This window comes from Syngnathus leptorhynchus, chromosome 14 (assembly GCF_054491065.1).
Source record: "Syngnathus leptorhynchus isolate UIUO chromosome 14, UIUO_Slep, whole genome shotgun sequence".
In the NCBI taxonomy this organism is placed as follows: Eukaryota; Metazoa; Chordata; class Actinopteri; order Syngnathiformes; family Syngnathidae; genus Syngnathus; species Syngnathus leptorhynchus.
In genome coordinates this window covers 3,762,474-3,778,826 of record NC_141208.1, presented here as the reverse complement: position 1 = coordinate 3,778,826, position 16,353 = coordinate 3,762,474, and the positions used below count along the sequence as shown (strand labels likewise).

The following is a 16,353-nucleotide window of genomic DNA, read 5'->3' as shown; positions in this document are numbered from 1 at the left end:
ACTAAACAAGTAAACAGGTTAGCAGGTGCTGCGATAACTCGAATAACCACGGGTTAATGACATGGGGGTTTGAACGCAAACTATATATGTTAAAACAACACCATTACATGAAATGACACAATGACAAGAGTATTTTATTATAAAAACCTTGAAACAAAAACATTTTGTCAGGAAGCAAAAACAGTAGCAAAACAAACACTAAAATAAATCCGTTTTAATTGATCTATTTTTCTCCAGGTTGATTGTTTTTGCATGTTGTAAAATTAAACAAAACTACAAAAACATTTAAGCACAACAGAGCAAAATATCAAGACCAATTAATCGCATTTTTTCATTCAATAAATAATTTCTGAAACACACAAATGTAATTCTGCATGACATTTTTTTTAAAGGCACTCAAAACAAAAATTTCAACTAACAACGGTTCTATGAATCTTGAATGACTGCCAGACGGCGGGGCTTAAAGCGCCGAATGTTTCCTTTGCGCATGCGCAGCAGTTTGAGTATGCATTAGTCACCTATGACCCCTGGATGACCAGTGGACAGGTAATTAGTTTTCGACGGAATCTTCTCACATGAACACAAAGATTCTGAATGACAAGATGCCGTGGGAGTCATTCAAGATTCATAGAACCGTAGTTACAGTTGTAACTTTTGTTCTATATCATCCCTGCTGACTGCCTCTGAATGAACAATACCAGCACAGTCATGAGGACTCACTAAGAAGCCTTAGCAGAACCGAAGACCACACCCAATGGATGGGGGTTCAGCAACATCCACGTTATGAAACCTGGCGAAAGTGTCGATCAGGTGTAGTCCATGAGGCAGTAGCACAATTATCCTCCAGCGGTACTCCTCTCAGGGCGGCCCAAAATGTGCAAACAGTCCTGGGTCGAGTGACTACACAGGGAGACGAAGAGGGCAAACGAACCTTTGGTGACACTGGGGTCATCCAGAGGTCGGTAGGTCATACTAATTTAGTACGCACACATGAAGGAAAAAGTCAATGCTTTAAGCACCGCCTCCCGGCGATCAGCAGGGATGAAATCGAACAAATGGAATGGAGTGAAACCTCTATCTAAACATAGTATGTCTTTAAAAACAAACATTACCCTAGCCCTGATCGTCACAATCCACTTTCCGCTTTCCTTCCTTTGATCAAATGAAGTTATTGAGTAAAAAAAAATTAAAATAAAAAAAATAATAAAGAAAAATGGCGTGTTTACGTGTATATTTGGCAACGCTGTGAAGAAGTTAAGCACCTGAGTTGGCTTTAGAAACAAGACAAGTCCTACAAAGTTGTACACTGACTAATGTTTTTCACATGTTAAAAGTGATTGGTTCCATCCATCAATCAAAGCCAATTTAATCAAGCACCCAGCATGTTCTATGAATATGGCTTTTTACACAGAACCCAAACACACCGCAATGTGGTGATATTGCTGCCACACCCCAAAAAAAAAAAACTTCAATATCACGTTCTAACACAATACATGTCACGTTTGATTGATACATTTTATGTGAAATTTTGCAAAATGATGCATTGGACTTTTGCTTCAGAAAGACAAAAGGGTGCAATTTCTTTGTGTATTAAAAGGCAAAAAACAAAACAACAATAACAGACACTGGTTTCCGCCAGTGCCCTCAGTCAGAAGTATTTGTTTTGCCCAATACCAACTAGCCAAAACATTAATCTTATCACGTTAGCACGTGATCATGAACGTTTTTTTTTTTCTTTGGCAGCAATACGCTTCGATAGTATTCACATCCTCAGCAAGTACGCACACTACATACCACTTGGCACACTTATTCTGGATCAACAGCCCATAAAAAAACACTGATGGCTTCAAAAAAGGCACACTTAGAAGGCTATCAGGTACCAAGATTAAGAAGAAGAAAAAACAATTCTAAGGATGAGTATCAGTACCACACCTTCGCATGAAAAAAAATAAAACAAGGCACGTTTTTTAACAAACAAAACTGCACAAGTTAATGCATAGCAAAATGGGAGCAAACGTGGCACAAAATAAAAGAGTGACAACACAAAAATCCCCGATTTTCTTTTCCATACAGTGTTTTCTTGGAGAACAAGACGCTCGCTCCATTATTTACCTTCGTACTTTGGATTGACCACCGTCGTAACGGCACTTTTGTAGATAGGATTCTCACCCTATGGAGAAATATAAAAAAAAAACAACAACAATGTTTTCACTTTTATCAACTAAAAGCTGAAAGCAAATAAATGCCTACATTTACAAATGTCAGAAAGTGATGATGTGGTTTTGGATTTCAGTCAGCATCTCATCAGAATCAGATTAAGGTTGTGTTTGCAGAAAAGACAAGCAACTGACCGTGTCCCATTTGGCATTCATTTTCTCCTTCTCAAACTTGGCGAATTCTCGGCGATCATGTATAATCATGAGCAGCTTGAGGATGAGCAGCAGGGCCAAGCCGATCAACACGATCCCGGCCACAACGCCGGCCACGATCGGGATGATGTCTGGACCGGCTGGGCATTCTGGTAACAAAGGAAAACAAAAAAAACATGAAGTCAAAGTCCTGCAAAATCAAAACAGCGCCACCAACATTGAAAGGATAAACTCGACAAGGGCCTGTTATGGTTCTTCCTTTTGCAATGTCGCCACAGAGGGACACCAGTGATGGTTTGGTCAGTTGAAGCATAACATCATAGAAGGGAAAAATAATTGATGTTTTTGCAAGAATTAAATCGTAAAACAAGGAAAGATATTTCATTTTTAAAATGACGGCAGCTTGCTTACCCAGCATCTCGACAACGTAGACCTCCTTGGTGTCGTTTCTGATGGCAAAGGTGTAGTAGAACCAGCAGTCGTTGGCGTCTCTCTCCTTGCAGTGCGTGAGGGGGAAACTCTGGTCGGTGGGCTGAGGAAGCTTCTCGCGGTCCTTCACCTTGATCAGGACAAAGTCACTGCAGTCGCGCTCACACGTTTCCTTCTTCTCGCCCGCCTGGAAGGCCCGGCACTGTACGCATTCCCTAACCACACAAGAGATAATAATATTGAAAATGTTGAAAGAAAAAATACATTGGAAAAAGCTGTTAAGTGTTAATTTTATGAAACTCAAGTCATAACAAAATTACAGAATATTATGAAAACAGTTATGCTAATGTAACACACGGGGAAAAAATGAGAAGTTCAGGAAAATATTTGAAATTTAACTGAACCAACATTCCATTAAATTTAGGATTTTTTTTTTTCCTGACTAAGATAGTGGATGATTTCTGGGATATCAAACACCCTATTTTGGAGTTGGGTGTTTCAGTAGGCCGGTGGGTGCTATGCCTCGCTCAATGGCGACCCAGCACAGCCGTGATTAAGATGTTGCACCTATTCTCCTCAGACTTCTGAAATCCCGGCATGTGGTTTTTGATCGCGCCCCCGGGCCGAGCGCTGCTTTTTTGTACTGACTTGTGCTCAGTGCAGACCCCGGGGCAGGTGGGGCAGATCTCGCAGGTGGGCCCTTGGAACTTGGGGTTGGTGCATTTGCAGACGCCACACTCGCAGGTTCCGCGGCCGTTGCAGATCTGCCCGTTCTTGGCCAGGCAGGTGGACGTGTCCAGGGAGCAGTCGCAAGCACTGCCCGTGTAGTTGTCATCGCACACGCACACCCGACACTCGCAGCGTCCGTGGCCTGACCACACACGGCAAATAAACAAAATAAAAACCCCAACAAGTTTTTGCATGGGTGCATAGCGAGTGCTGGCGCCTACCTCCGCAGAGCTTGTTGTTGGAGCGGTCGCAGCTGAAGTTGTCGCACTCGCAGTACTTGCCGCTGTAGCTTTCCGCAGGGTTCTCGCGCTTTTCGCACTCGCACGTCCCGCACACGCAGTCACCGTTGTTGCTGCAGATGTCCGTGCCATTGTCTTTGCGGCAGTCGCCGTCCAGATCCTCCGTCCGAACTTCGTCCGTGCTGCACTCGCACAGACGTCCGATGCGATCTTCGTTGCACCTGACCAAAGACAAAATGACAGCAGCATTACGATGCCACGTCGCTTCAAACTCAACTCAGAGCTGCCTGTATGATGATCAAACAAAATTTCTCCAAAATGTCAAGAACCCCCAAAAGAGGTCAGCACTCACTTGCAGGCGCCGCACTCAAAGGTGCCGTGGCCGGCGTCGCACTTGTTGCTATTGGGTTCTCCGTAGGCGGAGCACGGACATTCGCAGATGAAGTTGAGGACCACCTCCACCTCCTCGGTGAAGCCCAGCGGTTTGATCTTGATGTTCTCCTGCTTGCCATGCGACGGGCACTTCTCGGACTTGATGGAGATCTTGAACGTCACCTGAAGAAGACGGGGACAAGGTCACATGGGCGCTGCTTTGCCTGTAATAATAGTCCCCTGAAATCGTGCAGAGTAGGAAACAGCCATTTGGAATGTCAACAGATAAAATTTCTGAAATTTGGGAATTCGACTATGAAAAGTGACAATATAGGGGAGATCCTTAAACTGTGGAAAGGAGTTGCTGGATGAGCTTAACAGTTTGAATTTAGAATGGGAAACTTGAATCGAATGGCGTTTCTTGCTGTGGAACACAAATTGGCAAAATTGAGAATTCTTGGAATACAGACAGTAACCCCAGATGTCCCGCTTTTGATGAATGTTGTTCACTTCTCCACGCACCTCATCTCCAATGGAGATATTGGAGCACTTCCTGCCGTTCTCACCGGTTCCCTCCACGCCGTTCTTACAGATGGACTTGTAGGTGATAGAGACCCCTTCTGGAAGTCTGCCGTTTTCCAGAATGACTTCCGATGACAAAGACTACGCCAAAGAGAATAAATATTGAATGGACGGAATCGATCATGTAGCGCTTGTAAACTTAATCTGTGCGCTGACGTTGTAGGCGTCGATGATGAGTTTGATGACGTTGCTGGAGTTGGACGACAACGTCCCCACGGCCGATTTGGGGATCAGATTTTTCAGCTCCTGTGCACAAAGAAGACTGACGGGGTGAGATTGTGTGCACCCAAACGCACGAATGAGGAAGACAAACCAACTGAGGCTGCTGTAGGACGGCACCTTGTACACAGGTTGGAATTCTTCAGTGACTGCAAAGATGGTCTGGATGTTGTGGTCGCTCAGTTTCTGGACTAAATGAGCGATGGACGGGTAGTCCTGAAGGAAACGATACACAATATTAGCATGTGAGCATGTAGAGTACTGAGAATTTTGAATTGTTGAAACCAAAGCCACATTTCCCACCACAAATTGCATAAACTTCAGCTGTTGGCATTTGTCATCAACTAAACAAAACGAGGCTTGTGTAATGAGGGATGTCTTACATAGTAGTGGCTCATGGTGTACATGTTGTTCTCCAGGTGACATTTGCCATCGTTGGGGAGCACGATGCCTCCCAGTTTTCCATCACCGGCAAAATGGAAGCCGGCGTCCGTGGAGAAGACGAGGAGGCGAGTGACGTTCCTCCAGCCGATCTGCTCCTCGCACACAGCCACCTGCATGATGGCGTCAAAGCCTCCCTCGGGAGAGTCCAGATTTCCCGAGATCTGCTGCTGGCTGACCAGTTGGTTGAACTGGTCGCCCTTGTTGGTCAGCTTCAGGACGTTCTTGTAGCTGAAGGGGCTGGTGCAGTTCTGATTGCCCGTGCACGGGTTCTTGTAGCGTGCCGGAGTGGTGCTGATGTACGGCATCACCGTCTTCTCCACAAATGAGCCGAAACCTAAAGGCGGAGGAGACGGCACTTACAATCTTGTTACTTACTGGAACTGAACCCAACTTCTACCTAAATGTACAGAACTTTTTCTTGTTGCTCCAGACCACAACACAAAAGGTTCCTACAGTACCCACCAACACAAGTTGTGAGTTGCCCAGAAATGTGCTGAGAGTCAAAGACGTTTTACTCACCAATCCTGAAGTCTGAGGTGATGGTCTGCATTTCCCTCATGAGGTCTGTGCCCAGGTTTTTGACATTGTCCAGATCGTCCTTCATGGAGAAGGACAGGTCCATCAAGTAGTACAGGTCTATGGGATAGTCCTCGGCTCGCTTGAACTTCAGATCAAAAGTCTGCGGCTCGCCTGTGGCATCAATTGGCACGCAAAGTCAGCACACGGAAAGCGCCTTTTGGAAAGAAGGCACATACCTGATCTGAGAGTGAGGGTGAGCTTCTGAGGCTGGATCTGCGTGATCTGCTCGGGTTTAGGCTTGTCCATATCGTCCTTCTTGCGGTTGGTGACCGGTTTGTTCTTGTTGATGACGATGCTGCCGCGAGGATTCTGGATTTTGGCCTCGTTGCAATTTCTGGTCTTCAGAGATTCCAGGTCGTCACAGCGAGCCGACTTGGCCTCGCCCACCGAGAGGAAGTCCTGAGTGACCCACAGAAGATGACATCGTCTGAAACGTTTGTTTTTCCCGAAGAGATAAACGTGGACAGAGTTGGAATTGAATTGTGGATTGTTAGCTGAAAGGGTCACTTCAACTTGAGTTGTAATGAACTCCTTCCTTATCTGGCAGTGAGGCCGTGTGACTTTTGCCAGCCAATCAGCAACCGGCAGTACAAGACAATGAATAAAGTCTGAAAAGGATTCGTGACAAAATTCAGGCCCATACAGGAGTTGCGACTCGTAAGCCAGAAACAATTTGCTGAGAAAGATAGCTGGACCTCGGCGGAGGTCTCTGTTGTACTTTCTCTCCGTGGCTAAGGTGGAAGTATCGAGGTGCTGGAATTTGTCGGGCTCAGAGCGGCAAGATGCAACTTGTGCAACTGGCATGACAATAACAACTGAGAGAACATTAGAGCTATGCTTTATCTTTGTTTTGTTTTTTTCAATAGAATAAAATGTTTTATTAGGAGCCTGGGAGAGTTTCTAGCAGAGATGATGACAAATGAGCGTACTGCCCCCATTCTTTCAATCAAGCAACTGACCTCATCCGTGCACCATCCGCATGACTCAGCCACTTGGATGCACTGACCGCAGGACTGAGCGTTGGCCTTGATGCACACGCTTCCCTCTGAAAGAACACAACAAAAAAAAACATCTATGTAAAAAGCAGCTGCGAGGAAGTATGGCCAACCACTGTCGCTCATAAATTCTCCGCTGTTGTGTCAAACATTACGTCTGCTCTAAAAACGTGTTTCAAACTGGAGTTTTTTATGCAGTTTGGCCAAAAAGTAGTCATGTTTTTTTTAAGTTGTCATGGTGACACGCGTTGCTTCTGCAGGAACCTTTGACCGAGTCTTACCTTGCTGTGCTCGGATAAAGCTCAGAAATGCTAACATCGACGCTAGCGCAATTAGCCGTGGATCCATCTGGAGACAAAAGCATAACACAAAAAAGACAAATCAATAATTCATCATTTGTATGTTCATTGTGGCATGACTCAACCCAAACATCGGGGAAACAACGATCACCACAATGACCACGGCATGCGTGTGTTGAGGGTGTTAACTCGTCCAATGCCCATATTTGGTCAGACAGAATCCTGGCCATCCCAGTGTGAGACAGACACACACACACACACACAGAGAAAATGGCTTTCCCAGTGGAGCATTAGCTGTGATGGAAATGTTGGGTGTTAAATGTTAAATTCACACCTCCGACATACAGACACAAAAAAGCAGACACTTGCCAAGTTGCTCTAACCAATGACATCCTGTCGCGTGCGGTCGGTCACGCAACCTGCTTGCCAACAACTTTCACAGCAACAACATGACTGAACGACAATATTATTAGAAACAAATGTACATAATGCCTTTAAAATGCAATGTTAAGTTCAACTAAACTCACATTTGCACAAAGCACAACAGTCCAGCTGGACTCGGCCACTTCATGTGAGGACATGCAAGCGGCATGCAGCAGACGTGCCAGTGAATCATTGAGCCTTGCTGTTTTGGCGCCCGGAGGTGCTTTTTCATCCTGACTGAGGAAGGACACTCACCTTCATGACTCACATGTGTACTTTTATCTTACTTAAATTGAACAGGGATAAACAAACAACAAATGTGGCCATTAGGTTTCATAAAATGCGGGCTCGTTGTAGTTTTGCTTGAGAGCACATCTGCTAAAGTTTAGACCGACTTCAACGACGCAACCTGTGAAGACTTACTAAGTTGAACATGTTTTGAGAAAAAAAACAAATAACATCACAAACTACAGCGACAAACGTGACTTATTTTTGTACCCTACTTCCTGTTATGTTTTGCTTCCGCTGCTGCTTTTTTTTCCTGTTGTTGTTTTTAGTACAGTTAAAGAGCATTTTGATGGCTTGGTTGTTTTTTTTTTTTTTCAAAGGTCACGCGTGGGGTCCCATTTGTCCAGCCATCCATCCCCCTCCTCACTTTGCCACCCGGTCAGACAGACGGCGTACCCCAGCTGCTACTTCAGCTGGTCCACTTTCGGCCTCGCCAACACCAAACAAACACTCCCAGCCTGACTTCACAATTCTTGCCCTTATCAAAACCACGCCTTGGAGGAGCCATAATTCCTCATTCCCTCATAATTCCTACAAGCAGGAGCATCTTGAGTTGCGTCAGGACAGATTGCAGTTAACTGATAACTATTCACAATGTTGACAGAGTAAAAAGAAATCAAATCATTTGAAATCATACCTTATTAAATAAGCCACAGTGGGGTTAAGCTAATCGGACACGGAAATAAATTGAGATAAGAGCTGTCTTGAAAAATTTGCATTAGGAAGGAAACAGCGAAGCAACATTCCAATTGAGTAAGCCGACAGAACGGTGAAGCACAAGGATGGGATCCCAAACCTCTCAGGGATGAGCTCATACATTCCATCTTAAGTACATCCATATTTCAGATGCTGAAAAAAAGTCAACTGGAGGTTCTCATCTGCGAGCTTGGCTCGGTCCCGTTGACGTCAAAGCCACGTTCCATGATGATCGACAGAGTGACGAATACCACAGACCCGTTTGATTCAGACCCAGCAATTACATCATTTTTTTCATCTGCCCGATGGAGAAAGTTAAGTCAATTGAATCGCCATTGGAGAGTTTTTGGGTCAGCTCCCACAGAGTGAAGAAGTACAACTTGCTCATGCTCCACTTTGGAAGCTTCACTGCATTGTGACAGAAGTCGCAGGAGGAAAATAAGTCGTCATCCATGACTCAAAGATGGGGAGGATGGGGAATGACGTGGTCTTGGACTGCGTAAAACAGAATGAGCCCGCACGCCGCCTGTGGAAAAAGACGTTGCTAGGGAAGTGACTCACTGTCCCTCATGTCGCCAATCAACAGGACAAATCCTTCACATTTTCTGTGATTACACTTTTAAAGATTTTATTTTTTATTGGTTGCTAAACGACATGAACGAGTCAATGCAAAACAAAACAAAAACAAAGCTTCAGGCTACAATTCCTTAGCGGGAAGCAAGCCAGGGAGGCAGGCAGGCGGTGGCCGACCAGTCTCTACTTGTCCAAGATAAAGACGACTTCTGCAGTTCCGCATGACCCGAAGATTTTGGTTAACCAAAGAGTGCCTGCCAAGACCTCCCTGAAGACTACTGGACTTGATACACACACTAAAACAGAACCGCACTGCGGTCTACTGGGAGACTTTCGACTCACGCTGTGTCGCAAGGATGTTCGATAAATGGAAGTAAAAAAAGAGACATGCGTAAAGTTGGATTGACGCAGCCTGCCTTTCTACAATTTGGATACCTAGAGAGGGCAAATTCCGATGGAACTCTTGTCACACAGCCGATAAACATGGCCCAAAATGTGGCCTTTGACACAACCTTTGACCTTTTGGGTATATTTGCATCTGAAAAGTGCAGTTACTTCTTCTTGTGTTGGTCTCCGATTGGGACTCACCGTCGCCCCTCCAGAGATTCAAAATATTACAAGAACAAAAGAGGCGAGCTGGCTTGATAAAACTCAACATTACAATGATTTCTTAACAATGTACGTATATTAGAAGATAATGCTCTTTTTAAAGCTACGTTTTGTACACACTCTAATGTAAGCTTGTCATAAACCATTTGTGCGAATGTACAACAATAAACAATGACCAAAGTGAGTCAATTGGAGTAAAATGAATTTTAAACCAGCAAGTTGTGAAGGATAGTAAAGGTTTGAGAGGTAGCAAATCATTTTTTTAGCATTTTGTTCGGTGAACAAATAAGTGCTGTTTTGCTCGGCACGGTGGCCTACTTTGGGTTGAAACTAAACCAACGCAAGAAACGTTTTTCGCTCTTAAAAAAAAAAGAGATCCGTGTAATCATACAAGCATTTTTCTTTCAAATGTTAAACCACTGCCTGAAGTAGTCGCCCGAAGACACACATTCCATCTTTTGTCGCCTCACGGTCTTGGCAAGACGAAGTCGTAAAGGTGAACAAAATGTGCAAAAGTCAATTATTAGGAATAAAACTTACTTTGTCCTGACACTTGTTTCCAGTAGAGTCACAATGACATTTAATACTCCAGCGAAATGTCTTGTTTTGTCGACGAAAAAAAGTCGCTAAATGAAAGAATGGTAGCGGGGCGACGGTTAGCTCCAAGGGGGGGGGGGGCTTCGTTTTGTTGGCTTCCTCACTCGGACAACTTTCCCACAGCTTTAGCTTTTTGCCTCGTTTTTCTCTAAAAATACGTTACAAAATAGACACGCGGAGAAGAGCCTTCTTCGACTGGTCCAAAACTACGGCTCCTTTCACTGGGAACAACTTGACGGGATTTTTTTTTTTTTTTCCATGGAGTGCCCCACTGATGAACTGCACAATCCTCTTCCTTCTTCTTGCGCGACACACCCCGCCCACACCGCTACAACGACGGCACATAGCGGCCAATGCATCAAGCACACCTAAATGAGTCAGTACCGTTGCTTGGATACGTCTGAGCGGTCGCCATCTTGCTGCAGGCAAGGTCACCTGACGGTCAAGCGCTACAAGTTGATGCAACATGGCATGCAACAAATGGACTATATTTTCCATTTCCCGTGATTCCAACAGCTTGAACTCCATAGTACAACTGCATTTGAGTTTAATTCCACTTGAAACATACACAAGGTGGACAAGTGTTGTTACATTAATAATTCAGACATAGAGACGTTTTACTTGCAACATGCATACATCAATGGCATGACGTCTCCATAAAATGATGACACAAGAGTGAATATATAATTTCTCAAAATATTGCTCATTTGTTGTTCTCGACTGTTTGACGGGATCTCTGATGAGAGAAGCTAACGTGCAAACAGAGGAAAGAGGACTGAGGAGGTTGCTAAACACCACAGGAGATTGAGCCATTTGGTAATTCCAAACACCAAGATGGAGGAGAGAGGAGGGGAGGAGGAGGCGACGACGACATCGGGCTCCACCAAGGTGTCCTCGAAGCTCTTCGCCAGGATGCTAGACATGACGCCACTTTCTGCATGCACATGGAAGGTTTGAGATCAGTGCCCCGTGACTATATTTGAGGCATTTGAATTTGTTTGCATTATTTTAGAAGTGTGGTCTTATTACAAGGGTAGTTTGGAACGTAACCCCAGTGATGGAGGCGGACGTTCTTTAGTGCTTTTTGGTCTCTGTCTGTAATCATACAGCTCTGATTTGTCGAGTGTGTTTTTACCCAGCATATCGACGACGTGGATCTCCTTGACGTCGTTCCTGATAGCAAAGGCGTAGTAGAACCAGCGGTCGTTGGCGTCTCTCTCCTTACAGTACGTGAGGGGAAAGCTCTGGTCACCGGGCTGAGGAAGCTTCTCGCGATCCTTCACCTTGATCAGCGCAAAGCCGCTGCAGTCACGCTCGCACGTGTCCATCTTGGGGCCCGTTTGAAACGCTCGACACTCCACGCACTCCCTAAGCACAAAAATCACCAAGTCAGTGAGAATAACTGACTTGTCATTCTGTGAGAAAGAACAATTTTGCCATTTTACAAAAATAATTTATATTATATTATTTATATTTAGTCAGTTATTGTACTTATTTGGTTTTTTTTTAGGGTATTGCTCAGGACTGACTTGTGCAGGGTGCAGACCCCGGGGCAGGTGGGGCAGATCTCGCAGGTGGGCCCTTGGAACTTGGGGTCGGTGCATTTGCAGACGCCACACTCGCAGGTTCCGCGGCCGTTGCAGATCTGCCCGTTCTTGGCCAGGCAGGTGGACGTGTCCAGGGAGCAGTCGCAAGCACTGCCCGTGTAGTTGTCATCGCACACGCACACGCGACACTCGCAGCGTCCGTGGCCTGACCACACACGGCAAATAAACAAAATAAAAACCCCAACAAGTTTTTGCATGGGTGCATGGCGAGTGCTGGCGCCTACCTCCGCAGAGCTTGTTGTTGGAGCGGTCGCAGTTGAAGTTGTCGCACTCGCAGTACTTGCCGCTGTAGCTCTCCGCGGGGTTCTCACGCTTCTTGCACTCGCACGTCCCGCACACGCAGTCACCATTGTTGCTGCAGATGTCCGTCCCATTGTCTTTGCGGCAGTCGCCGTCCAGATCCTCCATCCAAAATTCGTCTGTACTGCACTCGCACAGATGTCCGATGCGATCTTCGTTGCACCTGACCAAAAACAAAATGACAGCAGCATTACGATGCCGCGTCGCTTCGAACCCAACTCAGAGCTGCCCAGGACATCATGGCACTGCCTGCCTTTAAATTCAGACTTGCCTGTATGATTATCAAACAAAATTGCTCCAAAATGTCAAGAACCTCCAAATGAGGTCAGCACTCACTTGCAGGCGCCGCACTCGAAGGTGCCGTGGCCGGCGTCGCACTTGTTGCTGTTGGGTTCTCCGTAGGCGGAGCACGGACATTCGCAGATGAAGTTGAGGACCACTTCCACCTCCTCTGTGAAGCCCAGCGGTTTGATCTTGATGCTCTCCTGCTTGCCATGCGACGGGCACATCTCGGACTCGATGGAGATCTTGAACGTCACCTGAAGAAGACGGGGACAAGGTCACACGGGCGCTGCTTTGCCTGTAATAATAGTTGGGTTCCATGTAAAACCTTTCAAATGGAGTTCATTTTGAGTAATCTTCAAAATCCCACCTACCTCATCTCCAATGGAGACGTCGGAGCACTTCCTGCCGTACTCGCCCGTCCCCTCGAGGCCATCCTTAGAGATGGACTTGTATGTGATGGAAACTCCTTTTGGAAGCCTGCTGTTTTCCAGAATGACCTCGGACGTCAATGACTGTGAAAAAGGGGTTAAAAAAGTGGAATAGGGATCACGTTGTGGCTAGAAAGTCAAGTTTTGCACTCACATTGTACGCGTTGATGAGCAATTCGATAACATCGCTGGAGTTGGACGACAACGTGCCCACAGCCGATTTGGGAATCAGACTTGTCAGGACCTGCGTACAAAAAAACTGGATGACTTTCCACAAATGAATGTGGCAAATAAACTTATGTTGTTGCAAGTTGGAACCTTAAAAATGGGTTGCAATTCCTCAGTGACGGCAAAGATAGTTTGGATGTTATGGTCCCTCAGTTTCTGGACGAGTTGGGCGATGGAGGGATGGTCCTGACAAACAATATGAACACATCATTTTTAAGAAGCACAACAGCGCCATCTCTTGGATCTGATTGATAACTTCCACCAAGCCGTTATAAAATCCAGAACTATTCTAACTTTAGTTTGCGGAACCCATGACCCGTTTCTCATTTTAAGATTTAAGAACTTAGTGTGATTGGATAGTTTCCAGTGGAACACCTGAGCTTCTGCGACACTTTGGAAATTTCCAGACAGATAAGTCGCAATAAATGGCTAACACTGTTGACTCACCCAGCCCCAGCACCAAATCAGAGTCACTCAAGCAGTATGTAAAGACAGTGAATGAATTCTCACATATTTGTGGCTCATGGTGTACATGTTGTTCTCCAGGTGACAATTTCCGTCATTGGGGAGCTTGCCACCGTCCAGTTTTCCACCTTTGGCAAAATGGAATCCTGCGTCCGTAGCGATGACGAGGAGACGAGCGACATTCCTCCAGCCGATCTGCTCCTCGCACACGGCCACCTGCACCATGGCGTCCGACATTCCCTCGGGAGAGTCCGGGTTATCCGATATCTGCTGCTGGGTGACCACCCGGTTCAAGTGGTCACTATTACTGGTAAGCTGCAGGATGTTCTCGTAGCTGACGTGGTTCTGGGAGCCGAAAGGTGTCGTATCCGTGTCCGGCTTCACCGACTTTGCCACAAATGAGCCCAACCCTGCTCGGGGAGACAAAGTTTGGTTTTCGTTTGATGAAGTTCCTGGAACTCAAGTCACATTTCCACAAAACTGAAGTAAAACCTTAATTTCCTTAACATTTCAGGATCTTTCACAGCTTGGTGGAACTAAAAGGGGCATGTCTTCTTTCAACTCCTAAAAAGGGCCCCAATATTCACTTCCAACCCAGTTCCCGAATGGTTCTACAAGAATCCCTCTTGCAGAGAAACGTTTCTGCGTCATAAGACATCCTGCTCACCAATTCTGAAGTCTGAGGTGATGCGCTGCATTTGCGGTATGATATCTATGCTCAGGTTCTTGGCGTTGTCCAGATCGTCCTTCTTGGAGAAGGACAGGTCCATCAAGTAGTACAGGTCTATGGGATTGTCCTCGGCTCGCTTGAACTTCAGATCAAAAGTCTGCGGCTCGCCTACAGGAAGGTAAAAACAAAACCCAAAAAATCAGCAGACAGGAAAGGCCTTTTCAAAATAAGACTTGTACAGAGGAGTGACCGGATCTCAGGGTAAGGGTCAGCTTCTGAGGCTGCATCTGCGTCATCTGCCCGTCCTCGTTGCGGCCGGAGAAGGGTTTGTTCTCGCTGATCAAGATGCCGCCGCGAGGGTTCTCCATTTTGGCCACATTGCACCCCATGGCTTTCAGAGACTCCACGTTGTCGCAGCGAGGAGACTTCCAGTGGAAGAACTGACGATACAATGGGAAGTTGCCTTAACCAAGTTGTGATTTCAAAGATGATGCAGAAACTTATAGTTTGCCTGCACGAGGGACAAGATTAGGGGGATATGTTCAATGTTGCCCAGAATAGGGATACATCTGGTTCTTAATCTAATGTTACTTTTTTTGTTTTATTCTTCCAATCAATCAGGTGACCTTCACCTCATCTGAGCACCATGCGCACGTCTCGGCCACCTGGATGCACTGATCACATGAGCGAGCCTTGGACATGAGGCAAATGTTTGGCTCTGAAAGGGGAAAAAAAGTACAAGCATGGCCGATCTTTTCATTAGACTCTAATAACATGGCCACAAGGCAGGGCGACTTTCAAACCCTTTTTTTTCCCCCTCTGCAGATTGACGAGTGGTTCTAATGTCACCTGTTGTTCCTGGAGCACAAAGGCCCGATTCCATTTCTAGGCTTGGGTCTTGTCTTACCTTGCTGCGCCAGGCTGAGGCTCAGGAGCGCAAATGAGGACGCTAGCACGATTAGCCAGCGATGCATCTGCAAAATAAATAAAAAAATAAAAAACGTCAATGAAAATGTAGACCTGAGTAGTGAGGCACAAATACAATAGTCAGCAGCATAATGAAATTGTATATTCTGCAAAAAAAAAAAATACAATCACTGGAGCTGACTGAGTTCAAAGTTGTTTTGAAAGAGTTTTTTATTTGTGCTTTCAAGAATAAAACGATTGCAATCATGCTTTACAAAAGTTCCAGTTCCTCACATTTGATTTAACTATGGTATTCCGCTATGATTTGAAATGTAAATATGCTAAAGGTATTTTCATTATTGAAAGAAAAAAAAATATTTTGGGGTGTTGGTCGGCTGGAATGCATTTCTAAACTTCTAGTGTGGGGAAAATGGTTTTGATTAAACTCGTCGTATCTGAAGCCAGAACTGCCTTTGGCTAGTTAAAGATTTGCAGTCTTGAATTTTACTTGAATTTGCTAAAAACAATGTTCAAAGAGTAACCTGGAGAAATGTAATGTTCAAAAGTCATCGCGCGAAGGATGTCCCAATCGACTTTCAAGGCCGAACAAAGTGAGGAAAGAAATTTGCGTCACACTCACCTTATTCTGACACTGAAGTCCCATTTTTATCCACATAAAAAGCTCAGCCTGCTAAAATGTCGATGGGCTTGTCCGATGTTTTTCTCCTTTACGCCAACAGCTTCACGACAGCTGTGGGAGATCCAAATGTTTTGGTTTCGCAATAACACGTAGACAGACGATTTACATTAAAAAAAAAAAAAAAACACCCTGCCAAAATTAAAAGTATGCGGAAATGGAAGCAAAAAAGACATTTGGGACCTTTTTCTACCATTATTATGCAGTTATTATTTGCTGTCCAATCAAGCTAAATACAAACTGTACATTACATGCACTGAAACTTCCCGAGCAGTGCGTGTCCCAATACTTTTGTCTCAAGTTCCTCAAGGCATCCCACAATACT

At 45.3% G+C, this 16,353-nt stretch overlaps 2 protein-coding genes across 3 annotated transcripts; both read right to left on the bottom strand.

Annotated features, from left to right (window-relative positions):
• Positions 1-108: 108 nt before the first annotated feature.
• On the bottom strand, positions 109-10,769 carry LOC147046076 (integrin beta-1-like). The gene is made up of 15 exons (XM_085929971.1): positions 10,386-10,769; positions 7,239-7,305; positions 6,922-7,007; positions 6,139-6,361; positions 5,903-6,073; positions 5,323-5,717; positions 5,060-5,155; positions 4,877-4,966; positions 4,661-4,801; positions 4,119-4,321; positions 3,749-3,987; positions 3,447-3,669; positions 2,781-3,013; positions 2,352-2,518; positions 109-2,170 (listed from the first exon to the last, which is right to left on the bottom strand). The coding sequence occupies exons 2-15, from the start codon at positions 7,303-7,305 to the stop codon at positions 2,105-2,107; spliced, it is 2,400 nt and encodes a 799-aa protein (XP_085786097.1). The 5' UTR covers positions 10,386-10,769; the 3' UTR covers positions 109-2,104.
• A 181-nt stretch (positions 10,770-10,950) lies between these two features.
• On the bottom strand, positions 10,951-16,083 carry LOC147046075 (integrin beta-1-like). Of its 2 annotated transcripts, XM_085929830.1 has the most exons (14): positions 15,972-16,083; positions 15,275-15,399; positions 15,058-15,143; positions 14,676-14,865; positions 14,423-14,593; positions 13,801-14,165; positions 13,381-13,476; positions 13,217-13,306; positions 13,006-13,146; positions 12,686-12,888; positions 12,274-12,512; positions 11,972-12,194; positions 11,578-11,810; positions 10,951-11,376 (listed from the first exon to the last, which is right to left on the bottom strand). In XM_085929830.1, the coding sequence occupies exons 2-14, from the start codon at positions 15,306-15,308 to the stop codon at positions 11,192-11,194; spliced, it is 2,256 nt and encodes a 751-aa protein (XP_085785956.1). In that variant the 5' UTR covers positions 15,309-15,399; positions 15,972-16,083; the 3' UTR covers positions 10,951-11,191. The 2 variants fall into 2 exon arrangements, with proteins under 2 accessions (XP_085785956.1, XP_085785955.1); XM_085929829.1 differs by lacking the exon at positions 15,972-16,083 and having other exon boundaries at positions 15,058-15,296.
• Between the last annotated feature and the right edge of the window lie 270 nt (positions 16,084-16,353).